The following is an 18,919-nucleotide window of genomic DNA, read 5'->3' on the forward strand; positions in this document are numbered from 1 at the left end:
CCCAGGAGGAGCTGGAGGGCGTTGCTGGGGGAGAGGGACGTCTGGAGTGCCCTACTTAGCTTGCTGCCACTGCGACCCGACCCCGGAGAAGCGGCTGATGATGATGATGATGATGATGATGATGATGATGATGATATATAGCCCAAACAACTTCAACTATGGTTTTAGTTGTTTTTACTTAGGTGTAGATGTGGCCATCTACTAAACTTTCCCTTTTCAGCCAAACTTAGCCGGCTGGGAAGTGGTGATGAGAGCGTAGCTGCCATGTTGGACAGTGGCTGGATGAAAGAGGCGCCGCGTAGCCGCCAATGTGACATCAGGTCTGAAGGGGATAAGCTATACTTTTCATACTGATAGGCTATTTCGTCACCAAATTCATTCTCGAGAAAAACTACGGCGAGAAATCCCCTATAGATTTCAAATATGTCCGCTTTTTTTTCTTTTTTGGAAAAGCAATTCAACTTGTCAAGCACGTGTGTACTTGGGGTACTCGGTATTAAGAAACGCTGCTTCTTTTCCCTTTTTTACCCCCCCCCCAACCCAATTTAGCCACAGTTACCTGTTCTTTAATGATCAATTGCTCCGTCCTGTCAAATGATCGTTCAATCAGCCAACGGCGCCCTTTTGTCAGTCTGTTTAAACCTGATAACCAGATGATTCCTTACAACTATTGTTTCATTGGTATGCACCTCTTACCCGGGGGCAGTGTAACGTGCACGGATAAATAGACTCGCTAGCCCTCGGCTAAGGGGTCGGAGTCAGACCCTTTAGTCGCCTGGTTAACATTGTCGCCCGTGGTGCGGGAGATTTGGGTTCGCGTCCCGGGCTGCGGCGGTTCCTGGGCTGCCCCCCCCCCCGAGTTCACTACATCAGCATGCAAGCTTGGCTGTGTATAATTATTTTTTTCAAGCCATTTCAGATCAAACGGTGTCTCTAATGATTAAATTAATAACAGTCTACATAAAACAGAGGAAGATAAATTGACTGAAAAAGCAGTACTAACCCCAATTTTTCCAAAATCTCTTTTGTTTTGCTCATACAGATGATAGCATTTGGCAAGCAGTTGCTTGCTTTTTTCTTATTTTGGGACTATGCATCATGGCCACAAAACCCTCGCCTTGTCTACGCTGGATGGCATCGAGGCATGGTGGGTAGCATGCACCAGACGCGAAATAAGAATACAGTTTTATGTATACTGATTGCTTATTATATTACACGTTGAATTTAACGTGTGCAAACACCTCCTCTTTTCCCTCTCTTGTTGGCACCAGGCCGGTCCGGGTTCTTTGCTGTGACAAGCACTACACCGGCCATTCAAAGTTCAGAAGAAAAGGAGGTACCCATGCCTATTCAGGAAATGTGTGGGAAATGTGATCAACCCATTGATGTTTGACAGAGCGAGAAGAACTTATGTAGGGTGTGACCTCACCTGAACCCAGAGGGGGAAGTCAGAAGAGGAAGCTAACAGGCGGACGTGTAGTCGCACATAAGGCCGGGTGGATATGCAGACTGCCTCTCGTTCCTCGGCATGTTAATGACAGATGGGGCCATTTGACATTCCACTCAGTACTAATGCATGGAGCTACAAGAACATTTCAACACATGTTCAAAGACTGTTGAACGCCTCCATGCTGTTTTCACCCGACATCTGGTATGTTACGGTCCTGAAAGGGTATGGAAAAAAGAACAGTGGATTTTTGCATGGTTGCAAAAAAATGTCTCCAAACGTGAAACTGCAGGAAAGAGCTGCGTTGCTATATGGGTGTATATGCACTGTGGTACACGATGGTTTTTGTACAGCTTAAATCTTTCCACTTCACAATTATATGCGGGATGGAGAGATGGATGGACTAGATAGATCAGGCATGCAAACTGGTTAGGGGTGAAAACGGTGAGAAGGATGCGTAAGCAGAGAAAAACCGAGACCCGCTAGATCCAGGGGCTGGGGGTATGCTCCCCCGGAGATTTGGTTTTTTTTTAAAAGCAATTTAAATGCTCATTTCCGACGTCTTTTAGGATTACTCTGGCGCTGGTCACAAGCTAAAAGTAGTACAAGGTTGAGCAAAATAAAGTACAAAGTATGAATCTATTAAGTGCAAATGACCCTTTACATCCGATATGCTCACAAGGCAGCCACAGCAGGTACACAACTAATTGCAATTATTTTCAAAATTATTACTCTCCATATCCGCTCAAAACCCATGTTAAAATCCATCCATCCATTATCCAAGCCGCTTACCCCAACTGGGGCTGCGGGATGCTGCGGCCTATCCCAGCAGTCACTGAGCAGGAGGCGGGGAGACACCCTGGACAAGGCCGCCAGGCCTTCACAGGGCCCATGCTGAAATGTGAAAAGAAAAATTACAAATATGATTATGAAATAGTACTGAAGGGGAGGGGAGGGGGCAGGGCTAGAGGGATCTTGGCCTGGACCAGTGCCTCAAGGGCCCGCTTTCTCTCTTCAGCCGTCTGCCCTTTTGCTCCCCCCCCCCCCCCCCCCCCCCGAGCACGGCCAAATGGCATATCTGCTCTGCTGCCGTTGGCATTTGTCAGTGGCCCCTGCTCACCGGATGATCCTCTTACAGTGTCCGGTCCACTTTCCCCGTACCCGACACCCTCCTTTAATGTTAGCTAGCTAGCTAGCTTGCTAACAGTTTTGTTTATTCCTCCAATCTGACCTCGGGCTTTCCGACTGGCAGGTATTTCTCGGTTTTCATATGACGCCTTCTCTGTAGTTTCATGGGCTGGCGCGCGCCACCGTCACAACTTCGTTTCCGCTTCCTACCCCCCCCCCCCCCCACACGCACACGCACACGCACACACAGCCGGTCACAGACTGACGCTCTGGGCTCGCGCTGTTCCGTGACTAGCGAGCTGATTGGCTGCTGCCTTTTGTTGACAGTCGACGCAGGCGCATCCACAGCGTCGGATGCTGGAGCTCCATTGTCTTTCTATGGAAGTCGCTCTGAGTAGGCGGGCTCTCGACCCCCCCCCCCACCATCACCACCACCATCACCTCCCCCCCAATTATTTTTCAGCGGATCTGCACGAAACAAGTAGGTGACCCGTTTTGGGTTAAAAACGGTGATTGTCTCCGAAAGGTGACAAGTGTGCATGCCTGATTAGATACATACATATGTGGTGGACACGTATTGGGGGACAGAGTTCCCCCCAGGAACTAAGGGTTAAGTCATGGTTGCCCTGGCAGGTTAACGCAGGGTTAAGTTATGGTTGTCCAGCCAGTTTTCTGGTTATTCTTGCCGCCTCCTCTCAGTCGAGCTGTGGTTTTGTTGTCTCTCTGATTTACCGTTGATTAAAGAAAGTTGCCTACACGGCTAAAGTGTGAACCTACGGTCTTCTCCGTTCCTTCGGCTCTACACTGGTGACCCCGACGTCGGTTTTCGGATAAGTTTTCTGAAACCACACACATTATGGCTACGAACTACTATTACTTTCGGCTGCTCCCGCTAGGGGTCGCCACAGCGGATCATCATCACTTTATGGGTACGAACGCCGTTGCAATTAAACTGCCGGAGTTTTGGGAGTCTTCCGCGGCTACGTGGTTCGCGCAGGCTGAGGCACAGTTCGCGCTCAGAGACATAACAGCGGACGAGACCGGGTGCTACTACGTAGTGGCGGCGCTGGGGGGCGCTACGGCTTCCAGGATAAGCGGTTTCATAACCAACCCACCGGCCGATGGTCAATACGCCGCACTTAAACATCTCCTCCTGGAAACTTTTGAGCTGTCAACAACGGAGAGAGCACGTCGCCTCTTCGCAATTCAGGGCTTGGGAGATGGCAAACCATCGGAGCTAATGAGCAGGATGTTAAACCTACTGGGTCAAGAAGGGCCATGTTTCCTGTTCATGGAGCTGTTTCTGCGCAACATGCCGCCCCACGTCCAGACTGCGCTCGCTAACTCCACCATCACTGATCCCCGTGAGCCGGCAAAGGAGGCTGACCGATTCTTCGTCGCTACACAACGTTCCTCCCATGTCGGGGTGCTGGCTCCTACCTTCACTGGCCCCCCGCCGACATCGCGGGCGTGGCCCGACGGTGGCGCCACAGCATCAGACCGCTACAAGCCCTCTGGACTCTGTATGTACCACGCTCGATTTGGTGCGAAGGCTAAACGGTGCCGTTCCCCCTGCAACTACAGGCCGACGGGAAACGAGAGGGCCAACACTCAGTAGTGGCCATGAGTGTTGGCGATACGAGCGGGCTACTCTTCATCCTCGACACCATCTCCGGTCGGCGATTTCTTTGTGACACGGGCGCACAGAGAAGCGTGCTCCCTGCTACTGACGTCGACAGCATGGGCGGGGAGCGGGGCCCCCAGTTGGCGACGGCTGACGGCAGCCCCATCCACACCTACGGCGTGCGGTCTGTAGAACTGTGTTTTGGTGGACAACGTTTCACGTGGGAGTTCGTCATGGCCAATGTAACGCTTCCCCTCCTCGGAGCTGATTTTTTGTGCGCTTACGGTTTGCTAGTGGACATTCAGAACAGCCGTCTGGTCGACGCCTTAACCTTCTCCTCCTTCGCAAGTACGCGGGGGGAAGCGGCCTATGCAGGTCTAGCCAACTCTCTCTCAGAGGCAGACAAGTTCAACCGCCTCCTCGCTGAGTTCCCTGACCTCACCCAGCCTACCTTCTCTGCACCCACCGCTAAGCATGGGGTGGAGCACCACATTGCTACGAAGGGGTCCCCGGTCTACGCCAGAGCCAGGCGTCTCGACCCCGCCAAACTCGCCATTGCCAAGTCTGAGTTCGAGCACCTGGAACGCATGGGAATCATCCGCCGCTCTGACAGCCCGTGGGCGTCCCCACTCCACATCGTCGCTAAGCCTGATGGAGGTTGGTGCCCATGCGGGGACTACCGCCGACTAAATGACGCCACCACGCCCGACCGCTATCCTGTCCCGCATATCCAGGACTTTTCTGCAAACCTGTCTGGCAAACGCGTCTTCTCAAAAGTCGACCTGGTCCGTGGTTATCATCAAGTTCCCGTGCACCCCTCGGACATCCCCAAGACAGCGGTGACTACCCCATTCGGCCTATTTGAATTCCTACGAATGCCATTTGGACTCAAAAACGCGGCCCAGTCCTTTCAGCGGTTGATGGATTCAGTGCTCCGTGGCCTTCCTTTCATCTGCGTCTATTTGGACGACATACTCATCGCCAGCGCCTCCGAGGAAGAACACCTGTCCCATCTTCACGCCCTCTTCACACGCCTCAGCCAGCATGGGCTGATCGTCAATCCGGCGAAGTGCCGGTTCGGGCTGATGGCCATTGATTTCCTCGGGCACCGCATCACTGGGGACGGGGCGGTCCCCCTGCCCTCAAAAGTGGAAGCGGTGGCGGCCTTTCCGCGCCCCCAAACAGCTCGTGCGCTCAGGGAGTTCATCGGGATGGTGACATTCTACCACCGCTTCATTCCCCGAGCCGCCTTTATCATCCGGCCACTGTACGAGGCGCTGAAAGGCAAGTCCCCCAACCAGGCGGTCGACTGGACAGCAGAGCGGGACCGTGCGTTCACCGAGACTAAAGCTGCGCTCTCCCAGGCTACCCTGCTAGCGCATCCTTCACCTACAGCGCCTATTTCCATAACCACGGATGCATCGGACTATGCTGTTGTTGCGGTTCACGAGCAGTGGGTGGGGGGGGGGGCTTGGCAGCCTTTGGCCTTTTTCAGTCGCCAGCTTACACCCCGAGAGCGCAAGTATAGTACTTTTGACAGGGAACTCCTCGGTCTCTGGCTCGCCGTTCGGCATTTCCGTTTCCTGCTAGAGGGCCGCGAGTTTACTGCGTACGTGGACCACAAGCCCCTCACGTTTGCCATGTCCAAGACGGCCGAGCCATGGTCCGCTCGCCAGCAGCGACAACTCTCCTACATTTCGGAATTCACTACCGACATCCAGCACGTCGCTGGTAAGTCTAACCAGGTAGCTGACTGCCTCTCTAGGGCAGTGATTGGAGCGGTCCACCTAGGCCTGGACTATGCACAGATGGCCGCTGACCAGGCCACGGACCCGAGCATCCTCCGTCTCTGGACCTCCGACACGGGGCTCCACCTGCAGGATGTTCCTTTCAGCGACACAGGTGTCACCCTCCTGTGTGACGTCTCGACAGGACAGCCCAGGCCCATCGTCCCGGACAGCTGGAGACGCCCCGTGTTTGAAGCTGTCCACGGCCTCTCTCATCCAGGCGGTAAGCCATCCGTGCGCCTGACCTCTGCTAAGTTTGTGTGGGAGGGACTTAAGAGAGACGTGAAAGCGTGGTCCGACTCGTGTGTTGCCTGTCAGCGGGCTAAGATACACCGCCACATTAAGGCGCCCCTGGAACGCTTCGCAGTGCCGGAGAGACGATTTGACCATGTCCACGTCGACCTGGTTGGTCCCCTACCCCCCTCCCATGGGTTCACCTACCTCTTCACTGTGGTGGACAGGACTACACGCTGGCCTGAAGCTGTTCCCCTGGCATCCACGACGTCTGCTGATGTGGCCCGGGCTTTTATTGGGTCGTGGGTCTCACGTTTCGATACGCCTTCCGACCTTTCATCTGACCGCGGGCCACAGTTTACCTCAGAGCTATGGAATGCTGTGGGTGAGGCTCTGGGCGTCAAGCTTCACCGCACTACCGCCTACCACCCTCAGGCGAACGGCCTATGTGAGCGCTTCCACCGATCCAGGCTGCGCTTCGGGCTACTCTCAAGGACTGCAACTGGGTCGACAAGCTCCCATGGGTCATGCTGGTTCTGCGGACCACCCCGAAGGAAGACCTACAAGCCTCCTCTGCGGAGCTGGAGTACGGCACGCCGCTGCAAGTCCCAGGCGATTTCATGCCCAACGCAACGCGTCCCTGGTCAGCTGTGGACCAACGAGCCTCCTTGCTGGACGGGGTCAGAGCTTTCACACCCGTCCCTACCGCCCAACACGGCGCTCCGGTGTCCCAGGTGCCCCCAGGTCTGCAGTCAGCGGACTACGTGTTCATCCGTCACGACGCACACCGCCCCCCTCTGCAACCCCCTTATGACGGCCCCTTCCGCGTCCTGGAACGGGGAACTAAGCACCTGGTGGTGGATTTTGGGGCACGGCCAAGCATGTTTCAGTGGACCGAGTTAAACCCGCACACCTGGACTTGACGCAGCCGTTGGAGTTAGCCCAACCTCCTCGTCGCGGTCGTCCCCCGGCTCCGCCTCCTCCCCACGTGGAGGCCCGCGCTGCCTCTTCTGCTCCTCAGGCCGACCTCCACAGGCCCGCGTCAATGCCTCCCAGAGACACTCCGGCCCCTGTTACCCGGAGCCGCCGCGGGGGGACGACAGGCCGTCCGCGCCTGCCTGACTTCGATTACTAGGGCGAATTCTGGGGGGGGCTCATGTGGTGGACACGTATTGGGGACAGAATTCCCCCCAGGAACTAAGGGTTAAGTCAGGGTTGCCCTGGCAGGTTAACGCAGGGTTAAGTTATGGTTGTCCAGCCAGTTTTCTGGTTATTCTTGCTGCTCCGCTCAGTCGAGCTGCGGTTTTGTTGTCTCTCTGATTTACTGTTTATTAAAGAAAGTTGCCTACACGGCTAAAGTGTGAACCTACGGTCTTCTCCGTTCCTTCGGCTCTACACATACATACATACATACATACATACATACATACATACATACATACATACATACATACATACATACATACATACATAATGTTTCTCCCGATAAACGTTGTGTCCAGATGAACTGATTCATGTGATAGATAGAAGTCATTTATGTTTTTAATATTTAGTCAATGAAAAGCAAACACCACTTAAAATTTAGAAATAATTTTATTATTATCAAAATGCTCCAGATCTGTGCAAAACCATTAAACATTTCAGTCAAGCGAACTCGTTTTAGCCAAAGAAGTTAGCTTATTAAAGAGTACAGTACATTTGGTTTCATAACTTATAACTTACACAAAAAAAAAAAGACTACACTCTCGCTGCTCCTCCGGGAGTGAAAAATCCACTCGAGTCCAAGTTCACGTGCAAGCAAACTGTGGACCTTGTTCAGCACCCAACATCTGATGGGCTTTGGCCACTGACTTTTCCCAGCGCCCATGGAGCGGCTGTCAGCAGTGGGTTGTGGATGGTTGTAATCCCTTCACAGGTTAGAAAAAAGCAGATAAATTGTCCCCCACACGGATCTGACACAGCTTCCTTGATTTCTTTCTGGGAATTGTTTTTATTTGTCATAGCATCTCTTCTTTGGACATGTGACTGTCTTTCCCCTGCTCCTGGAAGGGAAAGAATACACTCTCTCCATTCTTCTCCTCCTCAGAGAGGTGGGCGCAGGGAGAGGGTGTGGGATGAAACACGGGGCAGTCTCTCTCCTCCTCTGCATTGTTCTCTGTCTCTCCCCTCTTCTCCTCCTCCCTGGCTGGATCTGCCTGGCCTGTGAACTGACTGAGCAAGCTGAAAACGACCGTGCCTGTGTTGTGGACGTGGACTGGACCTGAGAGAGAGCGACACGAATCGTAGAATGGATGTAACTTGTCAAATGCCTCATTTTCTCACAGTTGTTTTGGTACGTGGTTGTGCATCCCTGTATATACTCTTAAGTTGAGATGTGTGACCGTGTCTAAAGACAGACTCATAACGATTACACGGCTGTATCTGCAAATGAGTATTTTATTGTCATTCATCAGTACCCAGGTTTGTGGCAGCAAGGGAGCATGGCTGATGCTTTGCACCTGATGGGTCTCTGGGGTTGTGATAAGTTGACTCCATAGCATGGGATGATGCATCTTTACCCATCTAAAAAAGAACATCGATGAGTTTAGGGGAAAACCTCTGACAGAGTACTCAGTCAGTGCACACTTTTAAAAATAATGGGCTACTTACCTTATTAAAACTGTTTAAAATAGCTGGAAAATAGCAGACAAATTCATTAACATATTTTTTCTTGATAGGAAATGTACTTATTCATGTACTTACACTGCACTTACTCATCAACGATGAGTCACTGTGTATGACGATTAAGATCACACATACTGTTCTGTGAAATTTCTCTAAAAGACATGAATTACTAATAATACACTGGAATTTCTACAGTCTATGAGTATTTACTGTAGTTGAGTAATTTCAAGTGTCTTTTGGGGTACTTAAGATTGTTCAAGATTGCTATACATCAAATGACAAAGATCTAGGGCTCTTAATCTGTCCTAGCCTTGAGATGTAAACCTGTGACATTCAGCACAGAGGCTTACCTCGCTTGAAACATAGTTCACCCTCTGGGTGGTGGTAGCAGAAGAGGATGACAAAGGCAAGGACTCCCAAGGCCACCAGTGGAGACAAGATGGTTGCCTGTTCACGCATTGTCTTGGCTGGGGGCGGCAAAAAACAAAACAAAAACAAAACATCTGTACATAACTGGAAGGTTCAGCCACTCTGTCTATAGAAAATGGTGAATATTTATTAAGGAGAGTGCTTGCACACTCAGGCACACAAAGACACACACACAGCACACACGCACACACACATACCACACACACAAGCTCATATCCAGTTCACTAACCTGGGACAGGATCTGTGGCATTTCCTGCCGGTGTGACCAGATTAGAGGCACAGCTTTGGGAAGTAAGGGTGAGATAGTCATTGTCTGCACTCACGTATTTTGAGCACATCCCCTAATGGATAAGCCTAGTCTGAAATATCTCCAGTACTAAAACAATCAAGTAATATGAGTTCCAATTGATTTCTTTGACATATATATTTGAATATATAGAGAAAAGTCGAACAACTCAGATTTTGAATGTGTCATGAAGATTGCACAGTGGCAGTGCTTTGGCACGCCACACTAGGAGCGAGCTATTGTTTAACTGCGGAAGTGTTACCAGACTCACTCAGGATGCCTGCAGGGTCTGCTTGTGGTGAGAATGGAGGAAATCAGATTCCGGAAAATCAGGAGTGGGGCCGCAGTCGGTTTTACTGGAAAACACAAAATGAGCAAAATAAAAGTAAATAGATACACGTGTATTCCGCAAAACAGCTGTGGGTTAGAATAATAGTTGTTACTGCAGTCCAGTATTTTCCCTCATCCCGCCACAGTTCAACATAACCCTGATGTTTCAGCACTGCACAGTACGTGTTCTCATTTCCCTACCGCCCCCCCCCCCTTTACCATGCATTGCTATTTCTGTGCAACAAGCGCATAGTTTTTCTATGTGTGCTGTATGGAATGTCCTACAGTGACGGTACCGCGAACGCATCAGTGCAGCTGTCGCGGGATTTGGGGTATGTGACGTTAACAGGGAGTCTGTTGCTGTGTTCGTACATAACGTGGTCAAATAGCTTATGAAAGGCTCGTGAGAGTTCGGACTTTTTGGGTGAGTTGTCCTTCTTATTGGTTAGATGTCAGACAGGTACCACGCGGTGTCAAAAGTGACAAGAGCAATCGGAACGGGTCGGCATGTCGAAGTTTAATCCACCGGAAGAGTTTAAGTCTGCCTAATGCTACGTTCAGACCAAAGGCGGCGAGAGGGTTGGCGCCGCTTTGTTCGCCCGTGTTTGGCCGCCAGCTCCGCCAGGTGTGTTCGAACAGAACGCGAATTCGCTGTGTTGACGTCACAACAAGCAGGCTAGTTACACCAACGCTGCTAGCAAGTTTGCTAGACCGCACACAACAAATACCACACACGAGCAGTTTGTGTTTACTTGTGATCATCGCGGATGAGCGACAGAGGTCAGTTGCGGCGGCTCTGTTTTATATCAACTTGCGCCGCCGAAACCGGCGTCAGCGTTCGGTTTGGGTTCATAGCATAAACCGGAGACGTGCCCAGCTTGGCGAATTTCACCGGCTCGTTCAGGAGTTGCGTTTGGACGGCGTCCGAAAAGAATTCTGGGTAGGGGGCGTGTCTTCTTTCCCAACACGAAGGCGGGGTCTAACCCTACTTGAAGGTGATTGGCTATCGCCTGGCGAAATCTTCGCCCGAGTTGGACATATTTGAACTCCCGCGAAGGCGCGTTCGTCGCTCGATTCGCCCAATTCGCGCTGCCCGTAATTTCGCCGCGAATTATTCCCGCCCATTCGCCTCCTCCCATTGACTTTGCATGCATTCGCGCCGCCCAAAAAAATCGCGCCGCCTTTGGTCTGAACGTAGCACAAGAGTTTAAGTCTGTCTAAGATTTTCGCGTTTCAGGACAGCCACCAAGTTGAACAAAGAGGGCAGGGAAGGTCCAGTCTGTTCGCTCATTTACGCTATGGACAGTGAGGCTGCAAGGGTATTCAGCTCATTCGAGTTTGAAGAGGAGGCCTACGGGAGAGGTTACAAGGCCGTTTTGAAGAAATTCGACGACTACTTCGTTCCGAGACGGAACGCAATACATGAAAACATGCTTTTATCAGAGGAGCCAGCTACCAGCTGAGAAAGCGGAAGCGTACGTAAGAGTTCTGTGTGAGCTAGCAGAGAACTGTGAGTTTGGCGACAAAAGGGATGAACACATCCGTGATAGACTGCTCCTGGGTATCAGAGATAAGGGGTTGTGTCTCAGAAGTGTCAGCTAACCACAGACTTGACGGTGGCACAAGTCATCCAGCAAGTGCTGCAGTCCGAGGAGGTTGCTAGACAGATTAGCTTCCAGGCCAACCCACCGGAGCTGCAGGTGGCTAATGCTGACGTCGGCAGACGGCGAAGAGAGCAACACGGGAAGGGAAACACGGCACGAGAAGCTACAAGCAGCCCTCGAAATGCCCAGAACTGCGGTATAGGTGCGGCACTCAGCACTACGAGAAAAAGAAATGCCCTGCTTTTAACAGTACATGTAACAAGTGCAATAAGCGAGGACATTGGGCACGAGTGTGTCATACCATACCAAAACACTGAATGAAGTCACAGAGAGTATGGGACAGTTTCAGTTTCTGGGTGAAGTTAGTGAAGCAGCAAGCCCAGACAAATGGACCGTTACAGTCAACATTGGAAATGCACCCCTAACCTTTAAGAGAGGTACTGGGGCAGATGTGACTGTTATAAGTGAAAAGACATTCCAGACACTTCCTATAGACTGGGTCCTGTAGAGATACCCTTTTTTGCACCAGGGGGAGAGCTCAATTGTACAGGCTGGTTCAGAGCTAATACTGTCTACAGAGACAAAGAATACACTTTCCCCATATATGTGATTAGAGGAAACGGCAGTGGTCTGCTCAGTCGCCCAGAAGCAGTTAAAATGGGTTTAGTGAAGAGAGTGGAGCAGGTTGGCACTGTGCTTGGAACCAGCGGCCTGCTAAAGACTGAACCTGTTAAAGTCGTTCTCAAAGAAGATGCTCAGCCATATGCAGTGCACACTGCTAGACGCATACCACTGCCACGAATGCCTCTAGTTAAGAAGGAGTTAGACTGGTTGGAAAAGGAGGGCATCATTGAAAATGTGACAGCCCACAGAGTGGTATGCCGCCATGGTCCCAGTTATAAAGTCTAACAGAAAAGAGGTCCAGTGCTGTGCTGATTTAAGGAAACTAAATCTGAAGTTAAAAGGGAAAAGTATGTGCTACCTACTATAGAGGAAACATGCCACGGTTCTCAGGGTCTAAGGTGTTCACATCACTAGACACCGCCTGTGGATTTTACCAGATTCCCCTGCATGAGGAAAGCTGCAAGCTAACCACTTTCATCACTCCCTTTGGGAGGTATGCCTTCCGCAGACTCCCATTTGGGATAACGAGTGCACCAGAAATCTTCCAGCGAAAAATGACAGGAACTTTACAGGGACTGGAAGGAACAGAAGTCTACAAGGATGACATCCTCGTGCACGGAGAAACTGAGGAGATCCATGATAGACGTCTGAAGAAGGTACTGAAAGTGATCGAGACAGCTGGCCTTAAATTGAATAAAGAACAATGTAAGTTCAGACAACGACAGATTCGCTTCCTGGGACACATATTTGATGAGAATGGTGTGAAACCAGAGACAGTGGCCAGGATTAAAAATGTTCCACAACCTCATAATGTCGCAGAGCTCAAGCGGTTTCTTGGAATGGTCAATTATATGGCTGAATTCATCCCGGAGCTCTCTACAGCAGGACAACTACTCTATGAACTGCTGAAGTTGAAGGTGGAATGGCTGAGGGGACCTGCACAGCAGACTGCCTTCCAGAGACTGAGGACTGCCTTAGCATCAGCGCCTGTACTGTACTCTCCTACTATGAAGCGAACAGGTCCACCGTAGTCTCAGCTGATGCTGGCAGTTACGGACTTGGAGGAGTCCTGTTGCAGCAGCATGGTGAGGACTGGAAACCTGTGGCCTACTGCTCCAGGAGGCTCAGGGATGCAGAGACCAGGTATGCTTAAATAGAGAAAGAATGCCTGGCAAGTGTCTGGACATGTGAACATTTTGAGAAATACCTGTTTGGACTTGACAGCTTTGAACTGATCACTGACCGCAAGCCCCTGGTGCCCTTAATAAACAGTAATGACCTTGACAATGTCCCAATAAGTTGGCATAGACTGCTGATGAGACTGATGTGCTTTAATGAAGAGGCTGTGTACGCACCAGAAAAGACATTAGCAGTAGCTGATGCACTCTCCAGGGGCCCCATGCAAATTTCTGGGGAGGATAGGCCTACCGATGATGTGGCAGCACACAGACTCAGTCCTTAGCCACGTCCCTGCTTCACCACAGAGGTTGCAAGAGATCAGAGACCACACAGCCACAGACCCCCAGCTCCAGGTAGTGAGACAGTTCATCCAATCAGGTTGGCCAGGTTATGAAAAGAAAGTACCAGAGGTGGTCAGGGATTTCTACAAAGTGAGAGGAGAACTGTCAGAGGTAGATGGGTAAGTGGTCAGGGGACATCGCATAGTGATTCCCACCTCTATGAGAACAGAGATAATTGAAAGGATTCATGGGGGTCATCAAGGGCTAGTGAAATGCAGAGAGAGAGAGAGAGCTAACCAGTCGGTGTGGTGGCCAAGAATTTCACAGGACACAGTAACAAAGGTAACTCGGTGCAAGTTTTGTAGAGAGAACAGAAACACACAGAGGAAAGAGCCATTAATGTCAACTGTGCTACCTTCAAGACCATGGCAAAAAGTAGGCATAGATCTTTGTGAGCACAAGAAGCAGTCCTATTTGGTAGCGTCAGACTACTACTCCAGGTACTTGGAGATCCCACACCTACCCGTGACAGCCAGTAGTCAGGTCATAGAAAAGCTAAAAGCCACTTTTGCAAGGCATGGTATTTCAGAAGTGTTAGTAAGCAATAATGGACCTCAGCTAGTCTTAGAGGAGTTCGGACAGTTTAGTGTGAAATATGACTTTATTCATGTAACATCTAGTCCACATTATGCCCAGAGTAATGGCCAAGCTGAGAGGGCTGTACTGGTGGCCAAAGGGATCCTTAGGCAGGAAGACCCCCCCCCCCCCGGCTTGTTCTGATGGTATACAGAGCCACACCTTCTTCCTCCACTGGTGTCAGTCCCGCTAAGCTGCCAATGGGTCGAGAAATCTGGACAACTTTATCGACCCTGTCTGAGAACTTGGACCCAAGCTGGTCAGACAAGGAAGAAATCAGACAAGCAGAAGCAGCTGCCAAAAAGAGGCAGGCATACCACTAGAACCACAGGAACAGGCGAAGGACAATGCAAAACAATGGATAACACCAGGTACTGTCCGTGAAGCCAGCTCCTCCCTTCGATCTTATGTGGTGGACACGGCTCAAGGGGGGCAGTACAGATGAAACCGACGTCATCTCTTAAGTGTACCCACAGTACCAGCCTATACACATACACCCACAGAGCTGGTTACTGTAGAGGTGACTGGAGATTCTGGGACCGAAATAAACGCTGATCATACAATCACAGACACCTTGGCTGGAGCAGCAGCTACACACACACACACACACACACACACACACACACACACACACACACACACACACACACACACACACACACACACACACACACACACACACACATACAAGGGACAGTTATTGTGACTCACTCAGGTAGAGTGCGTTGGGTGAGTTGTTCTTCTTATTAGTTAGATGTCAGACAGCTATCGCACTGTTATTATGGAACATTGTATTAATGTCAGTGAACAGTTAACATGATTGTTTCTGTTACGATGCATGCTTCTGGTTGGACCCCATTTGATCAGAGACTTGAAAAACGGGGTATTGTTCAGTACTACTCACCGGTCGTAGTCATCTTGGGGATCTTGGCACATTCTCTGCAGTAATTTGTGTGTGGGTCTATGTCACTGCACGTGAAACCAATCTCACAAGTGCATTTGAGATTGGATTTACTGGTGCACTTCTCAACCACCTGAAGGTGAAAGTCTGAGACACACACACACACACACAAAACCCTGCAATCTTCTGCCAATAACAGGAATGGAAATAAGAACTCATTTGTAAAACATCGGAGAGAGTGAAAAAGCTACTTTCTATTTGACTGAAGCATAAAAAAATCAGTATCAAAACTTCATCTCTGAAGAAAAGTGACTAAAAATGTTAATGGAAGCAATGACCATGAAGTGTCTTTACCCGGTCTACAGTCTCTGAAGCAGGAGAGACAGCTGTCCTCGTAGTTGGGCTCAGAAGTATAGGTGCCTGCAGGACATGGTTCACACTCGTCACAAGACTTCTGGTACTCACCTTGAACGAAAGGGAGGGGGAGATGATGGGATGGAGAGCGAGCATCCTAAAGACCAAAAATGCGGCCTGGTAAACACAGTTTGGAGTTTAAGGGCCATACTAGTGTGAGGAACTGAAGCTGCACAGACTCGGTTGCACAGTTAAGCAATTAACATCAGCTGCCTATACTGTTGTGCTCATTGGGCATGCATGCATGCATGCATGTGTGGCCGGCCGCACACAGTCACAGAGTTCTGTAAAAAATCAACCACCGACCAAAAAAAGGATGTGCAGAGAGGCTGTCGGTGCAAAGAGTGTATTAATAAAGGATGTGGTCGCACAACCTCAAGCTCTGCATGCACAATGCATAAATTTTCATTGCGACAAAGAAATGGCGAGCGAGCGAGAAAGACACCGACGAGAGGAGAGACAGCAAGACAAGGAAACAGCCACATGCCTCAGTTTTTTAGTCACACTTTTTTTTCCCAAAAGTATGATTTTTTTTAACCCCTTGACACACAACATAAAAGCAAAACAAGCAGTGAGTCACACATGGAGGAGAAGAGCAAGAAAATTAGGTTAAAAATATATAAAGAAGCATCCGGGTGGTGGGCGTGGCGGACTATTCCGTTGCCTACCAACACGGGGCTTGCCAGCTCGAATCCCCGTGTTACCTCCGGCTTGGTCGGGCGCCCTACAGACACAATTTGCGGTGTCTGCGAGTGGGAAGCCGGATGTGGGTATGTACGTATCCTGGTCGCTGCACCAGCGCCTCCTTGGGGTGCCTGTTCGGGGAGGGGGGAGGGGGGAGACTGGGGTGCGGGGGATAGTGTGATCCTCCCACGCGCTACGCCCCCCTGGCAAAACTCCCTGTCAGGTAAAAAGAAGCGGCTGGCGACTCCACATATATCGGAGGAGACGTGGTAGTCTGCAGCCCTCCCCGGATCGGCAGCGGGGGTGCAGCAGCGGAAGAGTGGGGTAAAGTACAATTGGGAAAAAAAAGGGGAGAAAAAAAAACAACCTGCAAGCTGTCAGTCATTGTGTTTATCTTACCTGCTGGACACATCTTACACGCCCTGGCGTACCGGCTCCTTTCAATCTATCAAATCAACACATTAATTAACAAGACATATTAATACACAGTCATCTGCATAGAAGCACACACTGATCTGTTTAAGTCACAACACAGGCAATATTTAGACGCGCTGTGTAAATTAACATGTGCCGCTGACAGGGTGAGTGGCCGTCTCGCACAATAAAAGCGAGTGACATGAAGGTTTACGGTGACACACTTTGAGTAGATGTACACCATGGAAATGAAGGAGGAAACACTTTACCACAGGCGAGGTGAGCACAATGTGTGCAGATAACATCAAGGCGGCAAATAAAACGCCTTGCACTGCTTCCATTCTGTGAGGACACAATGACAAAACGTGTCTATGGATTACAAATGTCCACCCCCTCCCCCTGTAAGAAATAAACCTCAAACACAACAATGGAAGCCTGTGGACAAGCCTGTTTGTTTAAACCATTGAATAAGCGCATGCACGCACATGTGCACATTTATTAAGGCAGGGCCTATACACACACACAGCACCTTACATACACCTATTTACTATTATTACTGCTTTTTTATTTTATTTTATTATTTTATTTTATTGTCATTTTATTGCTATTGTTGCTGCAACGTTGAGGAGCCGAAACACAACAATTTTACTATCTCGCACTTATATAATGGGATGTAACAATAAAGGATTTTGAATCTTGAATCGTGAACACACACACACACACACACACAAATATAAAATAATTCTGATTTTTACCTCCAGAAAACGCGCGCAGCTCTCATTCCTTGTTCTTTTGTGAACACGGCACTACCTCAAGGTGTGCCTCTCGCCGTCTATCTCCTCTGCATCTGCACCCATCCTCTGTGTCACTGTTTCCTTACCTGTCACATCTTCCTGCCTTCCTGTCTCTCTCGCCCACTCTGCCCTACGATGCACACGGTGTCCTGTTTACGAGTTCAAATGGTAAGACTGACGCGGTCTCCGTCGGGCAAGACAGAGCAGCCCCGCAGCACCGTCACCTGAGCTCCTCCACCAGAACCTGCTCACTTTCCACCTGTACGTATGCTGACTTCAGCAGGACCTGGTTTAAAATATATATATATATATATATATATATATATATATATATATATATATATATATATATATATATATATATATATATATATATATGTGTAAAGGTGTGAGACAAAAGACCTCTCGAAAATAAAAACATCTGCACAAAGGTCATCTGTGCTGTTGGCCTCTGGTACATGTGTGATGAGAAACCAAACCGTTTGAGTACGTGGGTAGAGAGTTGTGATTTGACATGGTGTCAACTCCTAACACTTGTGTGATGATATAAACATAGTCAGTCAATCAATTAATCAATCAGATTTTATTTTTATAGCACTTTTCATACAAGCAAAAGTAACACAAAGTGCTTCACACAATAAAACAATAAAATCTCCCCCCTCCCCGCCAAAAAAGTACAGGATAGCAAAATATATAAAACACACACACACACTCACTATGAACTTAGCTGCAGGCTGTTTTAAAAAGTCATGTTTTTAACCTGCTTTATAATGATAATTCTATTATAATAGTATGATATAATATAATAATAGTATTACAATGATAATGAAGTCATACATTCACAGCCTCCCTTTTCGCTATGTGGTGAAAAAGGTGTATAATAGAAAGAAAGAAAGCCACTTTATTTTGTTATTGTACAGTTCAGTAACAATGAATGTGTCTTCTGCATTTAACCCATCTTATTGTGTAAGACCCTTTTATGACCTACGTCACGCATAGTATGTGCGCGCATTTTGGCATCTCCAATCAATGCAGAATGCAAGTGGATTTCTGATTGATTGATATTTACATTTTTAAAATGTCATCTTGTTGTGTTGTGGGTTGCCAGAACAGGTCCAGCAAAACTAAAGGTATTAATTTCTACATTCCATCGGGGAAAAGACCGTTCAATAGACCCTTTTATGACCTACGTCACGCATAGTATGCGTGCGCATTTTGGCAGCAAAATCACGTGATCACTGTTTACCAACTGAAAAGGGTCTGTAGAGCTATAAACCCAGCCACTGAGGAAGCACAAGCCAGTGAATTCTTAGTGTCAGTCCCAAGCCCGGATAAATGGGGAGGGCTGCATCAGGAAGGGTATCCGGCGTAAAATCTGCCAAATATACCGGATCGGTCAAGGCCCGGGTTACCAGCAGGGTGCCGGTGGAAACTATGCTACTGTTGGGCGAAGGAGAGA

General features: G+C 49.3%; 1 protein-coding gene across 1 annotated transcript; it reads right to left on the reverse strand.

Annotated features, from left to right (window-relative positions):
* Positions 1-7,837: 7,837 nt before the first annotated feature.
* Positions 7,838-17,501, reverse strand: si:dkey-260g12.1 (uncharacterized). Its single transcript, XM_056287090.1, has 11 exons — positions 17,422-17,501; positions 16,936-17,008; positions 16,652-16,697; positions 15,509-15,619; positions 15,158-15,301; positions 9,871-9,955; positions 9,543-9,595; positions 9,235-9,351; positions 8,870-8,892; positions 8,677-8,782; positions 7,838-8,480 (listed from the first exon to the last, which is right to left on the reverse strand). The coding sequence occupies exons 1-11, from the start codon at positions 17,445-17,447 to the stop codon at positions 8,218-8,220; spliced, it is 1,047 nt and encodes a 348-aa protein (XP_056143065.1). The 5' UTR covers positions 17,448-17,501; the 3' UTR covers positions 7,838-8,217.
* Positions 17,502-18,919: the final 1,418 nt, after the last annotated feature.

This window comes from Lampris incognitus, chromosome 9, assembly GCF_029633865.1.
Source record: "Lampris incognitus isolate fLamInc1 chromosome 9, fLamInc1.hap2, whole genome shotgun sequence".
Classification (NCBI taxonomy): domain Eukaryota; kingdom Metazoa; phylum Chordata; class Actinopteri; order Lampriformes; family Lampridae; genus Lampris; species Lampris incognitus.

Excerpts from the sequence above, each read along its gene's own strand:
- si:dkey-260g12.1 (XM_056287090.1), bottom strand. The coding sequence starts at position 17,447 with ATGAGAGCTGCGCGCGTTTTCTGGAG. Across the intron at positions 17,009-17,421 it reads GCTGCGCGCGTTTTCTGGAG|AATGGAAGCAGTGCAAGGCG; the intron begins GTAAAAATCAGA and ends GTGTCCTCACAG. Across the intron at positions 9,352-9,542 it reads TGCCACAGATCCTGTCCCAG|CCAAGACAATGCGTGAACAG; the intron begins GTTAGTGAACTG and ends TGCCGCCCCCAG.